Genomic DNA, 19,525 nt, shown 5'->3' on the forward strand with positions numbered 1-19,525 from the left:
AGACAGTAATAACTCAAGACAAGAAAAAGCAGTTGAAGAGGTCTGATCTGATGAGCAGTCTCAGTTGTAATTTATATGGTCAATATTTTTATTGTACACGTGTTCATAGCTGTAGGTCTTGTATTTCTCAGCCCAAAATTGTGTTTAGTCATTGGACAAGCACAACAGAAATTCAGGATGGTTAGTTATAAGTATGAAAGCTTTAGTTAGAGAGTATCTTCAATACTATTCTATGTAGCACCTCGTGGCAGCAAGTTTCAAAAATCCAGATGCAGCATATAGAACTCATGTGCAAATAATACAGGAGATACCAGCAAAGTGTTTGTCTCAAAGCACTGGGATTGTTCTGTTAAACCTGCTGTTTGACAGCTTTGCATTTTGCAATCCCAACACTGCTTGCAAACAATTTCCAATGAGTTCTGTTATTAAATATCCCTTAAGTATGGCAAAGCTTAGTGTATGCTTTTTACTGGAAGCATAATGCAGTAGTAGCAATAGGCACAAAGCAATAATACAATGCTCATTTTGCATCTGGAACCTAAATATTTTACCAGTTGAGAATAACACAATATTGGGTATGTAAGCTTCCTCCATAAAGGAGGAAATGAAGTTTATATTCACCATCCTTTGTTATGGCATTTTGTATGGTGTTTCATATGAGAATTGTTTCTTTCATGCTTGATTCTTATCAAGATGATCATTCTGAACCTAAGAAAATTTTATCTCTTGACTAACAAATTCATTGTCTTTTGCTTTATTTAACTGAAGTTGTAACTGGGCTATCTGGATAGCTGACCAAATAGTTATCCAACTCTTTGTAAGACAGTATATGGAATTTACATTAAGTTATATCTTTTATAATAAAGGCAAACAATACAGGTTAAGTGCATCTTTTATGTTTTAGGTACAGATTTAAAGGGTTTCTGTGAAACTGCCTTCTCTCACTTTGCCAATTTTCAGTACTATATATAGCATACTTCAAAGAGCGATCCTTTAATTTACAAACACAATTTACACATTACTTACTGTTTTCGTCTGCATTCAATTGCTCTATCTATCCTGAACTCAGGTAAACTAATGAATCCTTCTGCTTTTTCATCCTATCAAATGAGAAGAAAAAGCAGTTGTGAAGAACATGAAGAGAAAAGAGCAGTAGCCATTTGGGTCTTATGCTAAGAACAAACATCCAACCCATTGAAACACTGAACATTTCCCACATAATGTTTTTACTTAAAGAAATATATTAACTTAATCATACAGTGTCAATAACTTTTCTGAAGTAACTAAACTGACAATTATGTAAAGGAGCTGCAGTGATCCTAATTCCCCTTTGCTGAAGACTGCAGAAAACCTTTCAGTACCTAAAATAGCATTCAAGACATTGACAGCTACAGAGAATTCTCAGTTTCTTCATCACATAGTTTACATTTTAAAACTATTTTGTGGATGCTTCCTTTTAAAGTCACGATTATGCAGACCATCTGCCCTGCTAATAGTAATTGAGCAGGTTCCTACAGTGAGCTCACCAGTGATTATATCACCCACAGACCTGAAACAGCACTGGTTTGGTCTGACAAGAAACCACTAAAACTGAGGATAATTATGCTAGTAAAATTGTCCTCTTATGGAAAATGGAAAATACGGAGTAAAATATCAGTAATCAAAGCAGGCTGTGACACTGACAGATCCGATTTGGCACTGAGGCTCAATGCATACAAATGGAAGAGCAGCAGTCTGAGGAATTTTGGCTTCTCCCCACCATTATTTTTTTCCTACATATATGCAGATTGCACAAGCGTAGGCCCAGTGATTTTCAATAAAATTTCGCCAAGAACAGCGTTTTACACACGAGAAACTGCCAACTCCAGACTAATTCAGCAAAAAGCAGGAGGAACATCTATGTAAGAATAACTCTCAGGTAGAGATCTACAGATTCAGATGTTCACATCTGCTTACATAATACTCCACTAACGTGAATGGTTAAACTGTATACATCCCTACACACAACTGAAACTGAGGAGAGCTGAGTGTGAACACTGTTTTAGTCCAAATAAATGCTATCTGTGGAAAAGTGTCAGTGACTGACATATTCATTTCTTTAAGAATGACACGAACATCTGCTCTTTTATTAAGTTTGGACATGGACTCAGAGACCTGAAAATATAATTTCAATTAAAATATTTCCAGCTAGACCAACCCAGACCTGACAGTTAAAGTGGCAGTTTACTAAAATATCCTATCATGCAGTAAAAATAGACTTTATTCAAAAGAATTATAAAGCTTAAGGTTTCATTTTGGCTTTCTCCAAACACCGAGTATACTTACATTTTGGTTTGTGTACCAGTACAAGGCTGAATCCTTCAGAATAAACCAGTACTTTTTCCATTTCTGAGTGAAATAACCTTTGGCATCCTTTTTCTTCCATAGCCAGCCTTCACAATCTCCATGCCCCAAGTCTTTGCAGGAAATCCGTCTTCTGCTCCCACTCGTTAGAGAGCTCCCTGAGAAGGCAACAATAGTGTGAGACATCCCACTGAATGGAAGGGTGAAAGAACTATATAAACATGCTACTAATTTTTAATGAGGATTCAATTCAAAATCCTTGAAGCCAAATTCTCTCCAATTTCAGGGAGAGAAAATGGAATGAACTATTTCCAAATTTGACAATGCTCTGCGATTTTGGCTTCAGCATGAATACAAAATGAAAGGGCCTGGTTTATGTAATGCTTTATTTAATCACTAAAGGGTTCATTCCTCTTAAGGCTGCATTTTTATCTGATTAAGATGGGCTGCATCATTCCAAAGTAAAAATGTATTAATTTAGCCCTCAGTCTGAAACTTAGAGAATGTCATAATCTATATACAGATGTAGACACTACTTCTTCCATATATCTTCTGTTACTACTTTTAGGAATAGAAGGCTTGTCAAATTCTGGGCATTTTTAAACTCAATTTTTATAGTCGATATTTTTAGTCAATAAAAAAGAAAGATCATTCACTTTCATAAAAATGCACATGCTTACATGTCTTCTATCCTGAATTTAACTGAAGAACAGTATTTTATCTTTACTGCATTCTGTTTAAAAGCCCAGCACCAGGAAGTTGGATTTTTTGTCTGTTATTTCAATACATCCTAATTGAGCAGCTTAAAATTATGATCCTAAAGAACAGGTTTTTGTCATAATTATGTCATTGTTTTTCCTGAAAAAGACTCTCCAGGAGATTAAAATGTTAGACATTTCTCTGTGAAAAATCAAATTTATTTTTCTACAAGAATTGTATTTGTTGTACAGTGGAACAACTATGTTATCCTGTTGTGAAAGAGTAAAGAAATGTAGATAACATCAAAACGCCATCCTTTGTTCTGCAACATTCTACAGCCAAGTTCCTAACGTATTGTTTGTTTTAGAATAGCTGTGCTGTGTCCTGGTCAGGCTTAGAAGAATTAAAAATGTATAATACAATAAAAGGAAAATGTTCATAGAAAGGATGCTGAAGAAACAAATAGAATAAAAAGAGCACAGTGGCCATATGCTTTCATACAAATTTATTATGCTGTAACTAGTTTTCATATGGTCATTGCTTAAACAGTCTCAAATAGGCCATGAGTTGGTAAGAAACAGAGAAGAACTTAAGTGAGAAGAAGTTTTACCACCACATCTAGCAACACTGTACCTTGTAACACATTTATTTAGTGTTTTACTTTGGGGTTTACAATCACATTGAGAAATAACTTAATGAAGTTGAATTTTGGCATTTGATCCAGATCATTTCTTATGAGAAAGGAAGTCTCATTATCTAGTTTCAAAATGTTAACATAAGGAAGTTACCTTTTGACCATTTTCTGCTTTTTACCCTGAGGGAAGCGTAGTGGAATGACTGGAAGAAAAAAAACCAACAGATTGTGAAAACCCAATGCAGGTAACAGTAAGCTGTTCATGAAAAGGCTGGTGTTCACTCCCATCTCCATGGTTATCTTAGGATCCGTTAACATAGAATCAGTTATCATAGATCTCATTTCTGTCATTTGTCTCTTGCTGCCATTATAAACATCATAAAGAAAACACAGTTCTATGCCTGCAAATTGAAATCCCATTTTTTCCCCAGTTATTAATTACAATTTAAATGAAATCATCAAGGATTCATTGCATGAATGGTTATGCAGTAGTTTGAAAACTAAGGATATAAACTCATGTGAATGACCTAATAAAATGAATGATACCTGAAGTTTGTGGTAAGTATACATGAGATAGTTATACTCATTTAGAAAGAAACATCCGTCACAAACATCACATAGTTGATGTGTAAAGCCATGTGCTCAATGACGTGTTGAAGTCCCATTCTTTAATTGTTTCCAACTACAGAAAACAAGTGAGTTTTTAGGTTGGTGGGTTGACAGAATAACTCTGAGAAGAAAAAAATAAATTCTTACTTTTGTATCATCATAAAAGCATTCTGGAGTCTTAAGAAAAACCTAAAAGCATCTCATTACTTAAAACTTTAAAAAACAGGGATACTACTCAAAAGATGGTAAAGATTTACCTCCAACATGTAAATGCTAGGGGAAAACTTACAAGTCAACATAATGAAGTAGCTGCCTGATAGGTAACTTATGCTGCCATTACCGGTAGAAAAACCAGTGACATTCACAGCGTGATAAACCAGCAGATCCAGGCCAAAAATAGCATAGAAAGGGCCATTTTTTAATTTTTCTTGACTTTTCCTTTGTGACAGATAACATTCAGCTCCACAGAGGGCCTAGAAGAAGGGCGCCACGGCCCCTGAGGGGTATCTCCGTGCTGCCTTAACTTGTGATATGACTACAGATAATTCCCTTCTCCCAGGCTGCTTACCTGACCCTAGAGCAGGTCCTCACCATGTGGTCAAAAAGCAAACACGTGCTATAAAAGTCCTTATTAACTGTGCTGCAGCATACTAATTGTTTAAATGTCACAATATGAAAATTTAAAATAACTGAGGATTAGAATTAAAGTTAAAAATTATTTAAATTAATATTGAGAATAATGAAGGATCCCATCTTAGGCACTACAGAAAAGCAACAGCTGCAAAGAGGTCACCAAATATTGGAGTTTTATTTCAAATAGAAATGGAGGAGGGGGGAGTTGTTTTGCACAGGCAGGGACCTGTTTGCAACCCTTAGCAATTCAGCCACTTTATAGTGTCGAATGGCATGAACGTTTTGTAGTACCTTGAAGAAATCAGCAATTCCTGACTCCTGAGGGAGCTGGCTGAGAGAACACAGGTGTTCTGTGCTCTGTCTCAGGCTGTTCTCCCAGTCAGTCACAGTATATGAATGCTTCACAAATATACTGCAATTCTGACAGGTGACAAGCTCTGTAAGTGCATGTACGTTTTATCACTGTAACACAGCATGTATTCTCCATTTAAGCTGATAACTGCAAATCCATCCCTTTGTTTTGAGCACTAGAGAAGACGAAGATTAATGCTTGCTCCTATGCTATAGGAAAAGTAGTAAAAAACCAGAAAATGAAAAAAACACAAGTAAGTCTGTGACAAAGTATCAAAGCTGCACAGCAACACTGGGGCCTTTATTCATGTCTTGCAAGCCAAGGCAGCAGTATTGGTCAGTCAAACCGTGCCAACTGGAGTTCTGTGGTGACTGTGACTGAAACAATCTGTTCGATATTCCTCTTTCTGCATAAAAACGCAGTAGGACAGGGCAAGTCTCTATTTCTGAAAAAGAGATCACCAAATTTCTTCACAATTTAGGCTAAAACAAAGTATGGTGATGGAATAAAAGCCTGTAATTAAATTACGGTTTTCATATGTGGTTAAAGAACTTCAAGAAAAATGGAGCAGCTGGAGGATACACACATCATGATCCTCAGCAGAAACTGGTGTGCACCGTTCCGTATAAAAGTTTTGAAGTAATGAAATACAGACACAACAAATCAAGGAGAGCTTAAAATATTAACTCTTCTAAAAACATAAGTTAATTGGCCTTACTGTGTTTTGTTTATGCACACATACAACGTATTCACAGCAAGAAAACTGGAGAAAGTGAATGGTTTGCAATACCTTGAGAAACAGTACTCAGCACCGCTAGCTTACAAAATTCAAGCTTCATATTTTGAGATAAAGGCACTACTATATAATTAACTTTGTGGTAAATACTGTAGGAAAACATAACTTGCAACTCTAAAATGACTCAGAGTTGCTATGGGAGACAGATGATGTGAGAACACGATATGGTTGTCAGCATTTAAGTTCTCATCTCAAAACCACAACGCAAAGTAGAATGTTAAACAAAAAGCACACCCTCCCACCACAACTCAGATAGCAGCACACCGGGGGGGGGGGAAAGAGGCAGAATTGAATCTGTGCTACATGAAGCTAAATTAATGAGGCCTCAACATAATCACAGTGTAGTAGGAGCAGTGCTGTCACAGCATCACCAAATGAAAAGTTCTGCTATGTAAAATGCCCTGGAGACTAGAGATGCAGTTACCTGTCAGGATGAAGGGAACCAAGCCTATTATATTAATGCAAGACTGGTTGCACGCACCTCTCCTATTTTGAGTCTAAAGAGGTTTTAGGGAAAACTATTCGGAAGTTCCAAACAGCCATCAGTGCATTCACTAGCAAAGTACACAAAGAACGGGGCACCTATCTGCAGTACCAGCATCCCTGGGAACAGCCACCGCTCTGTGTTCACCAGCAGCAGGCGAGGGAAGGATTGGCAGGTAGGGGCAGCATGTCAATAAACACAAATGCAGGTTCTCAACAAACCACAGATGTATTCATACATCTCTTGCTACTGTCACTGGTCTTTAGCCTCACTTTGTAAATATTTGGGAGGCAGAATTACATAGGTCAACTTTGAAAAGTTTTTTATCACTTACTTAGTGGAAACAGTGCTCAGTTAGAAGGAAGAAATATATGCACACTGACCTGCTGTGGTTGCACTGAGCGTGGAAATTATACCTAGCTTTTTATTTTCAGCTGTTTCATAATACAGAGAGACGTCAAGGTTTGTGATATCTTCTGTGGCTTTGAAAAATATGACAATTAATTGAATTTTTTGAGTTTTTTTTTTTAAAGTGCATTTCTGAATCATTACCTTCCTCATGGATGTGCTTCCTTGATGGTCAATGGCAGAACTTGCATATCTAGGACAGGAAAGAAGAAAGATGTCAAATAACTACAGGGAAAAAATAATCTGAGTGAGTAGTGCACCTAGACACAAACTCTGCTTTTCCAAGTCATTCCAAGTATGCTTACAGGTGTGATCATGTATCAAAACTATTTAAAATACAGCGCTTTGAATGGGAGGCCCTTTGGAAACGTAACCCTTGTTTCCAATGAACAGTGCTAATGTCATTAATAAACACAAAGCCATTCTTCATATTCTGATTTAAGAGCACATAAATATTCTGGGAATATTTAGTTCTGGTTCAACCACTGGCCTAAAACTACTCAACCCTGATCAGCTAGGATTCTGAAGCAACCAACGCAATTCCTCCCTCCTAAGGACTACAGTTTTAGGATACATTAATCATTCTTTGTTGCAGGGATAACTCTCATTTGTGCATTTCTTGCAGCATCAACAGCATTTAACACAGGTACAGTGGATTCCTACTGCCCAATCTAAAATGGTAAAGATGAAGTATTTTTAAGCAGGAGAAAGGTAGACATATGCGTAATTTAGCAATTCTGTTTTAAGAGTAATTTGCGTTTTGAAAATGGAACAGCTTATGGATTTGTATTTGAACTGATAATTCTGACCTTCAGGAAAGACTCATAATGTTCCTTATTTTGCAAAGGTGCAAAATGTCATCCCCAGGACATTACAGACTCAAACCAAGGATAACTCAAACTGTGTAGTACGTGTCTTCCTTTGTGTTACTTTTTGGGTGTCTTCAGCAATGTATACAGAATGCCATGGATATAAAAAATTATGTAGCCTTAAAAATGCAAAAATATGATCTATGGAGTATCCAAGCTTTCTCCTGGAGGTCTTCAAAGGCTAGAGTACAAAGCAGGAAAGCATCGCCAGATGCTTTCCTTATAAAATTACAAACAGTATCGGACATTGATGGAAACAGGACACTGAATCAGGGTCAACTTTGTCTGATCTAGCAGAGACACAATTCCCAGGGTTTAGATAAAATTTCATGTTTTCAGAAGTTAGAGAAAGGAGAAATGGGAAAACCCTAAAAAATGTGACTGTTTTTGTGTATGTCATACAAACAGAAAAGGAGTACTAGAATGGGAAAGGATTTGAAGGGGAAAATGGAGAAATTAAAGAAAGTAATCAAAGGATTGTGACATTTTTAACATATTCTCAAATTCTGTTGGTCATGTTACTATCTATCTTCAGTCAGCAAGATAAGAAGGGGCATTTTCTCATTAGATGATTTCCATTGTTAAGAGAAATCAAATTTACCAGTAGAAGCAACTGCTTCATTGTCAGTTAACAACATCTCTCAGTCCTGAATCAAAGAAAATTTCCAGACAGCAGTGAAAAGATGGGATGCATAACATTAAAATTAAAACCATCAAAGTTAATAGGCAAGACTCAGAAACTCTGAGCAGTCTGTAGACTACAAGGGTTGAAAGAAACAACTGAAAATCAGAAAAGTTCAGCTTACAACAGTTAGTAAAGGAATGGACATACGCCTAAACCGCTGCAAGGCAGATTTTGTCATTACTACTCCATTTCTGTCTGCCCATGAGAATGCCATAAATGCACTTCAGCCCTGCTGGGCATTTACCCCCTTGTTTCTGGTCTGTTTCTTTAATCCTGGCTTTGACCCATCTGGAAAGTGTCAGTTCCAATGCTCCCATTCTTTCTCTCAGCCAATATACAATATGAATAATACATCTGTGTTTTTAGGTAAAAAGTCCTTAGTCAAGTTTTATTTGCTTCCATGCAAACACAATAATGTGTCTCCTTACAGTAATCACAGACTTTCACCGGCGACTATGTTGTAAAGTTACAGCAGCAGTCTGCAACTGAACTTTTGAAAGCTCTACAAAAGTTGGCGTGTTATGAAAGGTCAGAAATGGGTGTTCTAATGTACCATGAGCTTACTTTTCTTATTTGGGCATAGTTTCCAACAGTCTGCAAGAGGTGTTCTTGGTTTTGTGTTTGGTTTTCCTTTTTTTTTAAAGATTTTATGTGTATCAAATGGTTTTCCTTTTTTTAAAGATTTTATGTGTATCAAATACTCCTCCCCAAGTCTGATTAGTCCTCAAATATTCAAATCTACAGGTCACAGAAGAAGAAATACTGATCTTCTCTTTAGGCAAGTAAATGATCTGTGTGAAAGTGGCAGACCCAATTATTTCAGACAGGAGGGAACCCTGGAATGTTGTCTATTCTGGTTGAAATACTCTGCATCATAATTACTCTTCACCTTTATTTTTAGGAAAAGAGTTGTTACAGAAGTAAAAGGGAAAAAAAGCGGGAGGGGGTTGGGGTAGTACATGCAGAGTATGGTTGTAATGGCCTGGACTGATACATCTCAAATCAGTTAAAACAGTTGATGATCTCTAGGCACTTGTTTTCTTGCTCTTGTGTAATACTGGTTTTGAAACTGGCAGAATCTAGAGAAAGGAGGAGCCATCGCTTATGAATAACTTATACCAATTAAACCCCCCCCAAACCGAACAGTAACAAACCAAACAATTATTTCAGGGTGTTTGCAGAAACAGTCAATGCAGAGTATGACATAAAAAGGGAAAATACTAAGCAGCAACTTTAAAAGGAATTTGATTTTGTAATAAAGCTTATTCTAAAATACTTATTCTATGATACAATTTTCCTCAAATGGATTTCTGAGGTATTCCTGTTTGACAGAAATGTAAAGGACTTGAGCAATGTCTATTGTAAGTGGTGATAATGCTCTGTCTAGTTGTGTGGCATATACTGGAATTTCTATGGATAAAAAGGTTGCCTCCCTCTTATTCAGTCTTCAGAACTCTGATTAAATTATGTTTGTAAGCAAACAAAAATAAATATAAAAAGGGAAGAAGAATTAGAGAAATGCAGGTACTAAGAAGCAAACACAGACCAAGGTTAAATACAGTCTAAATCTGGTGTCAGTATGGACTCAGTATTCAGGCTGAACGATGCTTCTGAACATATAAGTAGAAGGTTAACAAGATTGAGCTAAAAAAAGGATGGGAATTTGACCTAAGTGGAAACAAAACACTGAGAATGTAAAGGACTTGAGTAGGTGTGGTAAATTCCAAATCCCATCTTAAAGCACATGCAAATGAAGTGCAAGTGTACTGATAAGATTTGTAATCAGGGTTTCAAATGAGGAGCAGTGTTGCATGATTAGAAAACAGTAATAACAAATCTCTGAAAAACAAACTAGAATGGAAAAACCTAGAAATATGGGAGTAGCAGGAGTACTATATACCAGTTTAATGTGTTTGATAGAAGCTGGAGGAATCAGAATGCAAAAACATACTCAGTAAAAGATTTCACATGAATGGTGGGAATTGTCACCTACCAAAGACTGCATATGTGAAATTAACAGCATAGCTGCACACATTTCCGCACATTTGCTTTCAGAGCAGTTATATCTATTTAAGAGCAGCACCAGAATGCTGAGTAACCTGACTTTCTGTTCATACAAAACCTCTTTTGATAATGAACAGAAGTGACTTGCTACTGCTTCACGAAACAAGTCATCACTAAGCAAGTGCAACTGTGAATACCACCTCTATGTTGACACCCATTCCTCTTTTCCTTTTGAGGAATGTGTTTTCAGTTTCTGCCATAAAAAGATAACAAGACATCTTTAATTATCCCATAAACTCTAGTAAGGGATAGTGTCTTAGCTTGTAAAATATATAGAATATCTACCGAAAACAAGGACTGATTTCAACCAGCTGCATACAAATTAAGCATCCCTTGATCACATAAGCAATGCTCATAAAGAAAATTAAATAGAATGTCTCTTACAAATAGCAGTGCTCTTAATTATAACTTCCCAATTCTCTTTCTATTACCTATAGGATCACTGAATCCATCACTGAATGGAAGTTCTAACTGTCTCAGAATAAACTGATGTATCTTATTACATTGCTGTTGGTTTGGCCTCTCCACAGGTGACAGGATACAGATAATAAATCCCAATGAATGAATACAGTCTAGAAACAACAATAATTCTTTCGAGTGTTACTTACCTTTTACCTCATCTTTTGAATCTGTAATAGTTACAGTCAATATATTCTGGCAGTAATGGATAGGATTATAAACTAGAAGTAATATAAAGTGATTCTAGTTAAAACAAACTGCAAATATATATTTACCATTGATTAAACAATTTTGGATGTAATAATTTCTTTGATTTGCATTTATTTGACCAAACAAAGCAATCCAGACTTATTTTTTGACTATTCCGATTTGTTGGTTTTTGTGGTTTGTTTTTTTTTTTTTAAATCTAGGAAAGTTTCCAGTAGGTAAAAAGAGAACACTTTTAGCCAGAATTTCCTCCTGGAACAGATGTACCTGGGTATAAATTACTGGTAGTGCATTTCACGTTCTGTCACACTACAGCACGCTCTGAGCGTTCTGGCTGGAGACTTATGTGATCGTCCAAGTTGCTGCACAGGCCATAAACAGACTGTTGTGAGAGTTTTTCTTGCTAGTCCTCTGTAGGATGGCTCCTGTTTCGTAAGGTTACATAAATGTAAGAGCTTAGGGACACAGCACAGATGATCAAGAGATGATTTCAAAGCTGCTGGTTAAACACTATGGACAGCAGTGATGCCTGTGCTTGAAAGCACACTGTTAATCCCTGCTGCCACCTGCATTTCTTACAAGCATACAGTGATTCAAAACACAGAGAGCCTGAGGGACAACTCTACTGCTCCACAGCAGCTATAAACCATTACACAATGGCACCTATAATCCTGCCTTTTTTATGTGGCAGACGCTTGGGAGATGTAAATTTATAGGTGAAAGGGGCATGCAAAGCTCTCTTTGGCCTTCGTGTCTCACATTCTGAACTACTTCAAGTGCTATTTGGTTGCAGTTCGGGGTCAGGGGCACCATAATTAACTTGAGAAAAAAGCCCTAAATTCAGCATATTAGGAAACACGTTTGTGAACAAAGGTATTGTAGATACAATGTAAAATTTCCTCACAGCTGGTTCACAAGAGCACATATGTAGCAATTTCCACTTATCTACCTGGTCACAGGACTGCATTTTAACCACCTTGCCTGGATTCATGATTTATATTGAGGTTATTAAAGCCTCCACATCTTATGTAACCTGTCCCTGACACAACAAGTCAATTCTCACTGCAAATTATTTATTGAGTATTTTGTAGTGAGATTTGAAATCCCTTCTCAGTTCCATGCTGGCTGAGCTACTGGCTCTGAACTATGCTACAGGCTATGACTTGATACTTCAAGTAACAGCCAGCTAGCTCAGATGTATCTGTACTGTTACGCAGTCACTGCACTATCAGGGTATCTACATGCAAAGCTGACAGAACAATGTCAAGACTGAAAGTCATTTTCAAAGTATTTATCTCCTCTGACCTCTCCAGCACTAACCACGATAAAATAATTTCCGAAGCATGCTACTGTGGACATGACTAGAACAACTTTTAAGCGTTCATATTTACAAAGGCAAAATGTGTTATGAAAATAAAGCCTGAGCAGCATTTTCACATGGAAACTCAGTGCAAATGTTCATAAAACCTGTATATTCAACTAGCAGTGATGCAATGCATGAATGATACAATTCCTTTCTGCCTTCTCTTCCCCTTGCAGGCCTGCGTGGTTGGCTGAGCAGAGTAAACTCTTCAAACCCAAGATGCCTTTAACGATGGTTACATTACACACACGTGTCTAGAATCTAAATGTCAAAGTTTGCTATTACTAGAAGGAAAATTCTCCTAAAGTAAAATGAAGTTCAAAGAACACAGAGAACTGCGCTACGCATACAGTCAATGTCTGTCTGCAAAAAAAGCTGCAGCAGCGACTATGTGATAGGTGCCCATTACCCCTTTCTTCTCTGTAAAACAATTATAAACAGGGTAAACTGCTTCTGGTAAAAGGAAAACAAATGGGCTGCTTCTTCAGGAAGCATTTAAGTTAGCTTGCCTTCCTGAAACCTCAGAACAATCACACGTTAGTGATTCCACCTCCAATCGCAGAGTGTAATTTCCTAACTCATGACACCTGCTCAGAAGTGAAGTCACAACTTCCCTGTGGCTGCCCTACTTTTCTAGCCACGAAACTCCTCAGGAGCATAGCTCACATTTTTCTCCATTATCTGTCAGAGAGGGGCAGAGTTTAATGTGTAAATGGACAGTCTCTTATAATGAGGGGTGCGGGTGTTCTGTGTGGGTGGTGAAAGTCCAGCCCTGTGCATAGTGCTGGGCCAAATCTGTGTTGTAGATGTGCCAAAATAGTTTGGAGGAAACCAGAGTTATGATGCAGGTTTTGTTCTGCAGAAGCTAGACTTGCTTTACATTCTACTTATGCAATGAGTTTAAAAAGTGAGATATTCATAGTAACATTCTGTAGTTCTGTATCTCTCACATAGCTGCTAGTGGTTTTGGTGTGTATTCCCTGCAGCCTGTGGTACAGTCTGCTACGTACAAGAAACATCTTTCTTCTGGCTTTTGGCTTTCCTTTCTTTTCATAAACAAAGGATGCAGTCATATCATGGAAACTCAGTAGGCAACTGCACAGTTAATTAAGATAATGCTATTTCATCCAAATAATGTGACTCAATCCACATAGTTTGTCTCCCGCTCCCCAAAACCTAACTGCATGTGATAAATATCTGAAGGGGTTTTATTTTGGTTTAAGCTGTTTAAACTACTTAGAAGAAGGTTATTAGGAACAAGAAGCTGTAATTCTGCCTCTTTTAAAATATTTTTCAACATGCTGAAAAGGTTGTGGACCTGAATTTTAGAATGACTGGGAGTAGGATTAGGAAAGAGACAGTCATTCTATGGAAGAATATTGAAGAATAGCCCTTTGCTATGAAAGTTCGCCAAAATTTCACCAAGTCGTATGTCCCTGGAATATATCTCTCAGCAGATGTCCAGTAGAGACTTGTGTCCTGTCCACAAAGCATGTTCCATCTGGGTTGCAATGTCCCTGCCAAACTGAGCATGTGCAATCCACTCGGAATAATTAGGCATGCTTTCTTCTGTGAAGAGCAAAATTCATTTGCTCCTTCTGGTTGCAAGAAACTATGGGTGGCGAAGAAGGAAGACAAAAATGGGGTGAGGCTTTTTTAGGAGTGGTATGTGATTTCTTTCTGTTGCAGAAAGTCAGGTAGGAAGGACCTGAGGGAAGGAGCAGCCATCCTGGAATGAAGAAGGGTGAGAAAAGGGAGTGACAAAAAGTAGGGAGAAACAAGTGTGAGGGAAGAACAGGACACGAGCACAAGGCATGAAGGAGTTGGGAGATTAAGTGAAAAGAGCAAATGCAGAAGATTCACAGAAAACAGCAAGTTCTGAAAACTCCAACATGAGCAGTAAGGGCAAAAGGCGAAATCCAACAGTTACTTAAAAAAGAGACTGACAATGACACACTTTTTCCCCATGTAACCCCTGCCTTACACAAGATACAGGCTGCTTTGGTTCTGAATTGTAACTAAGTGGGACTATATTAATTTATTGTAAAAATAAAAACCTACATTTAGCTGAGGTGATGGATGACAAGGTAATGAACTACTACAATGGTGACAATGGAGAGACAAGCCTGTCTTGTATAAGATGAAGTAGAATTTTAACCTAGAAAAAGTCTTTCAAACTCTACCTTTACCTCACTATCACCTATGATAACAGTGCTGTTCAATTTAGTTGAATGCTGTTTTAAATGCTCACAGTACCCTACAACTGGTAAGCATTAGTAAATTCTTTTACTGATTACTGTAATTACCATTACAACTGTCTCTGAAACGAGCTACGATGTTTAATACACATATACAGAGGCAAAAATGCTGACTTTCCTGAAAGATCAGGCAGGAGGTGACTTGTATTTATGATCAGCAGCTAGTATCATTGTGCCTCAGACTTCCAGCTGTAATGTAGTGGTACTTATATCATTGAAGAACATCATTGTGAATTGTAAATCCTTTAGATTGGTGAAAGCACTCTAAATTAATTACTGATTTTACATTCAGTGCATGGTTTAACTTCTTAAATAGGTTTAGGCCATATAGAGGATGAAAAAATATTAAAAAGAATAACTATGAACTAGATGAACAGATTCCAATTAGACTTAATTATGACGTACTATGATACCCAAGTATTTGCTATTTTAAAGTTGTTCTTTTAATATGACTTACTGCATGCAACTAGAGTACGAACATACTTCATCAGATAAACTGCAAAGGAAAGAGAGACAAACCCACTGTTGTAGTATATTTTTTTCCTCCTCCTAATCTTTAATAGACTTACATCTAAAATAGATTTTTAACTTTTGGAACCTATATTTATATTTGATGTCAGTAAATGAAAACGAGGACATTTACTAAATTATATTAATGCCAATATCACTAAATCCTGACAGTTTATTTATCAAATATTGCAACTTAATTTCTGGGAGTAAAGAAGTGGATGTAATTTATAGATACATTATGTAGGTATTTAAATATAGAGTAACAGAAGTAATTACCTTTCAGTATCTCCGCTGATTGTGTCTCCTGCTCTCTGTAGAAGAAAAACAAATAGCATTAAGCACAACTAAAGACTATGTATACTTCCTTGGTGCACTCAACATAGTGGTATCTGCAGCAAGAGAAGTCACAGAAGTAAACCACAGTAGTCATTCTGTGACTTCAAGGAAAAGGAAATGGAAAATTTAGTTCAATTTCTAACTAAATGTTCTTTCAGAGTGAATATCAAGCTTAAAGCAATTTGCATCTGCACTTATAGCTTCAGCTGCTGCATAATTGTGATCAAAGCTCATTAAAATAAGAAAGCTAAAGATTTGTCATAATGTCAGTGTTTGCAAAAATATTCGTATTTAAAAGGGAGTTTAAATGTAAAGGTCAAATATTAGAATGTAGTATACAGAATTTCAGAAGAACAAACTGTCACCAAAACTTTCTTTAATACTGTTCTCTCCTAGCTTTATATAACTTGATTTACTACACTGGTTATTCTTCTGAGGTTTGGAAATGAACTTGTCTTGCAGTAGTAAGTGATTCAAGAATGGTTCAGCTGTAACACAAATTAAAAAATAAAATCTTCTGACTGTTTTTGTTACTTTAAACCAAGCTTTATGATGGAGGTTTCCCACAGCTTGAAATTTCAACAAAGTATGCTTTAAAATGAATGTGTATTTGTTTGTAAATGTAGAAATCTGTACTTGAAAAATCTTTGACTATATGCTTTCTGACCAACCAAGCATGAAACAGATTATTTTTTGTAGGTATAATATTTGTGTTTTAATATCACCCCTTTACGCATAGAGTAAGGTACTTAATCACATGTGACTTCAGGGAACAGCTACAAAACTGAAATCCATGCTGCACATTTAAAAGACAGGAAGTCTGCTGGGTCTGTGTAACCACATGGGCTGTAACACAGATATATTCTAACAGCAGGCTTTTCTAAGAAGACTTTAAAATCTTCAGGGCACAAGTATGTATTTTGCCACTCCCCTCCTTCCCGTATTCCTTTGGTGTATCTGTATACAGAATCATTTCTCATCTTTTACCTTGCTATTTCTACTATAGGTAATAGGTTCACCACTTGAAGAAGGCAAAAACACCTTAAGTGATCAAGTTATCCTGGTATATAATATATATATGTATACTATATAAACTAATAGGTTTGCACTGGACTGATGGTACCATAGTAATATGAAAATACATCAAGAGTCCTTTTTGTCACCTGCTTGCATCTAATAAGAGAGTTATCTAAGCTAAGATCCAACAGACATCTTCCCCACAGCATGACCATGTAGATCTACATGACTCTTTTTCTTTTCTCTTAAGCGTTCCTGTTATCCAAAGCATTCGTCAGATCCAAATGAGAATCAGCCTCCTACGGGAACATCGTGAACAGACAGTAGGATTATTAATGAGAGATTTATTTCCAAACTATCAAGCATATGAAGTTACTGACAGCCTATATAAAGTCAAAAGTGGATCACTAAATCAGTACATGTTTCATAATGATTATAGGGCTAAAACTTAAAGAATGGCAAGCACTCCTCTGAGTGCCATTCTTTGACAGGTTTGTGTTTTAACTGCCACAGCTAACCCACACTCAAGGCAGAGAATATATCACGGCAAAAGTGTTTTCAATACAACAAAAATGACGCGCAATTGAACGTTTTCACTTACGTAGCCTTTCCTGTCTCTTACCTTCTGCAATATTAGGATGCTGCAAATTTTACAAGTAACTTTTGATTTTCGTTTGTTGCTACATTAACTACTAGCCTCTTACTTCTGGTATTCTTCAAATATTCTAGCAAATACAAGTATCAAAGATGGTTACATTCAAATAAGAGAACTTGGCTATAATTAATAGTGTGTAACTTGTGTAACTGCACAGATAGAACACTGACAATTACTTGCATGTGGTAGATTCCTATCTACAATTTCAGCAACCTTATATTTCAGCAGTTGCTTTGTTCCCAAACTAGAATTTTACTTCATCTTACTAAAAGGCCACTTTCATGACTAGTAGACATGTGGGAGACTCAGGAGGCACAAGTCTTGTCGTGCTGTCACAGACTATAAATTCACAAAGTCTGTGAAATTCAGGTCACTGGCACCTATCAGCATTCTTTAGTGAGCTGCACATTTATGTAGCTCTAGGGGTTTTAGTGGATCTACTTCTCACTTGCACAAGTAGCAATGAAAGGACAATAAGGCCTGTGAAGTCTAACGGGGAGATCTGATGGTCCTCTCCCAAAGCAAATCCTGTAGAAACTCCTATTTGCCTGAAATTTCTACAAATAACTGACAACAAAAAACCTGTTTCCTAGAATCAAGATTTCATAATGCAAATAAATATTTCCTCTTAAAAAGTAAAGAAAACACATAAATCAGAAAACAAAAGAACCCTGAATTGCAGAGGTAGTGTGAAAACATTCAAAAGTTGTTCTTGTAGTTTACTAGTGGAAATGACTAGAATAGCTGGGAATGAGACTAAAATAATCTGACAGTGAGTGTTACTAATCTCAGTGGTCAAATGTAATGTATTCAATACCACCTAGATATGTCATTTATTCAGATGGGAAAAAGATTTTCACCATTCTGATGAATACTGTCCTTCTTCTATGCTCAGATACTGAATTCCATGCAAAAAATGATTTCTTCTCCTGCTTCCTTAACTCACATACTCATTATCCTGAGCATCACTTTTACATTATGTTTGTTTCAAAATCAAAGAGTAGCCTTGTTGCCGGGGGCTTTACTGATCTCTCCAGCTCAGTGAGCTGATGCTTAACCTATTGAATACACTTGTGAAATGATTATGCTCAGCTAAAAATGAAAGCAGCATTTGAGGTTTTTCTTCCACTTGCTCTCTTTGAGAGGTGAGATAATAGAGACAGGAAATAATCTCATGCAATCTGTATCTATGCACATTTCAGAGGTACTAAATTTTTAGGCTGAAAAAAACCACAAAATGACAGATGAGAAAGTTAACTGAAGACAGAAGAAAATATCTACTCAGAATGTTTAATTATGTGGTGCACTATGAACATTATATCAGCACACAATAGGTAGCAGGTTAAGCAACAATTTTTTTAACTAATCAAAATTCCATTTTTGGAAAACTGTTACATCCCCAAGAGAAGCTATCCCAGATTATATTTGATGTTAAAAAAGTATTCTGAAAGAATGAATAAAGGAAGAGTGTCTTGTGGCTAACAAAATTTATCTTATGTGTTAAAGTGAAAAATAGTCCAAAAGGACAAATCACAACAATGGATAAACCGTGTTCTGTGTTGACCAAAGCCTACCTTTGTCCTCATCAATCCACTCTTTTAATTTAAGGGAAACAAAAGATAAATTTTTATCTGAACAGCAAAGGTACAAAAAAAATAATGAGAACAAAATATCAACACACCATCAAAAAAACCCCAAACCCAGGACAAAAGTTCTTCAAAAACTAAGAATAAATCCTGCATTCTTAAAAAATGGGTGAGGTTTTCTTGGTCAAAGAAAATCAGTGTATTCACTTTTAAATATATTTGTGTTCTCTCAAACTCTTCTGTTTTTCTGGAGCAGACACCAGATATGATTTTGTTGAAATAAACCAACTATAACTATGGTATTTTAAGGAATGAGCAATCATTCCATGTTGCATACAAGGAATCTTCATCTTATACATGATGTAGAGGGACTAAAGTGGACATTCACTTGGATTATCCACTAAAGTTTAGAGAATTTTATTTTATCACAGAAAAATTTCAAGGTAGAATATAGTGCCATTTAATAAAAAGCATGGTGAAGTTTCACAGATTTCAAATGAAAAACATAATGCAGTTCTTCCTGGTACAGCTGGAAATGCAATCACATGAAATTATGCC

The 19,525-nt window shown here is 36.5% G+C and overlaps 1 protein-coding gene across 2 annotated transcripts in view; it reads right to left on the reverse strand.

Annotated features, from left to right (window-relative positions):
- Window positions 1-19,525, reverse strand: part of LOC130596793 (connector enhancer of kinase suppressor of ras 2-like) — a 187,442-nt gene that overhangs the window by 21,688 nt on the left and 146,229 nt on the right. For both annotated transcript variants that reach the window (XM_057404747.1, XM_057404746.1), the window contains exons 14-18: window positions 15,650-15,684; window positions 7,103-7,151; window positions 3,831-3,879; window positions 2,326-2,501; window positions 1,027-1,100 (exon numbers count right to left, since the gene is read on the reverse strand). In XM_057404747.1, coding sequence (XP_057260730.1) covers window positions 1,027-1,100; window positions 2,326-2,501; window positions 3,831-3,879; window positions 7,103-7,151; window positions 15,650-15,684 — 383 coding nt within the window. The remainder of the gene's footprint in view (window positions 1-1,026; window positions 1,101-2,325; window positions 2,502-3,830; window positions 3,880-7,102; window positions 7,152-15,649; window positions 15,685-19,525) is intronic.

The sequence above is a fragment of the Pezoporus wallicus genome, unplaced genomic scaffold (assembly GCF_028554395.1).
Source record: "Pezoporus wallicus isolate ANWC-B61680 ecotype Strahan unplaced genomic scaffold, APGP_CSIRO_Pwel_v1 contig_5104, whole genome shotgun sequence".
Taxonomy (NCBI): Eukaryota; Metazoa; Chordata; class Aves; order Psittaciformes; family Psittacidae; genus Pezoporus; species Pezoporus wallicus.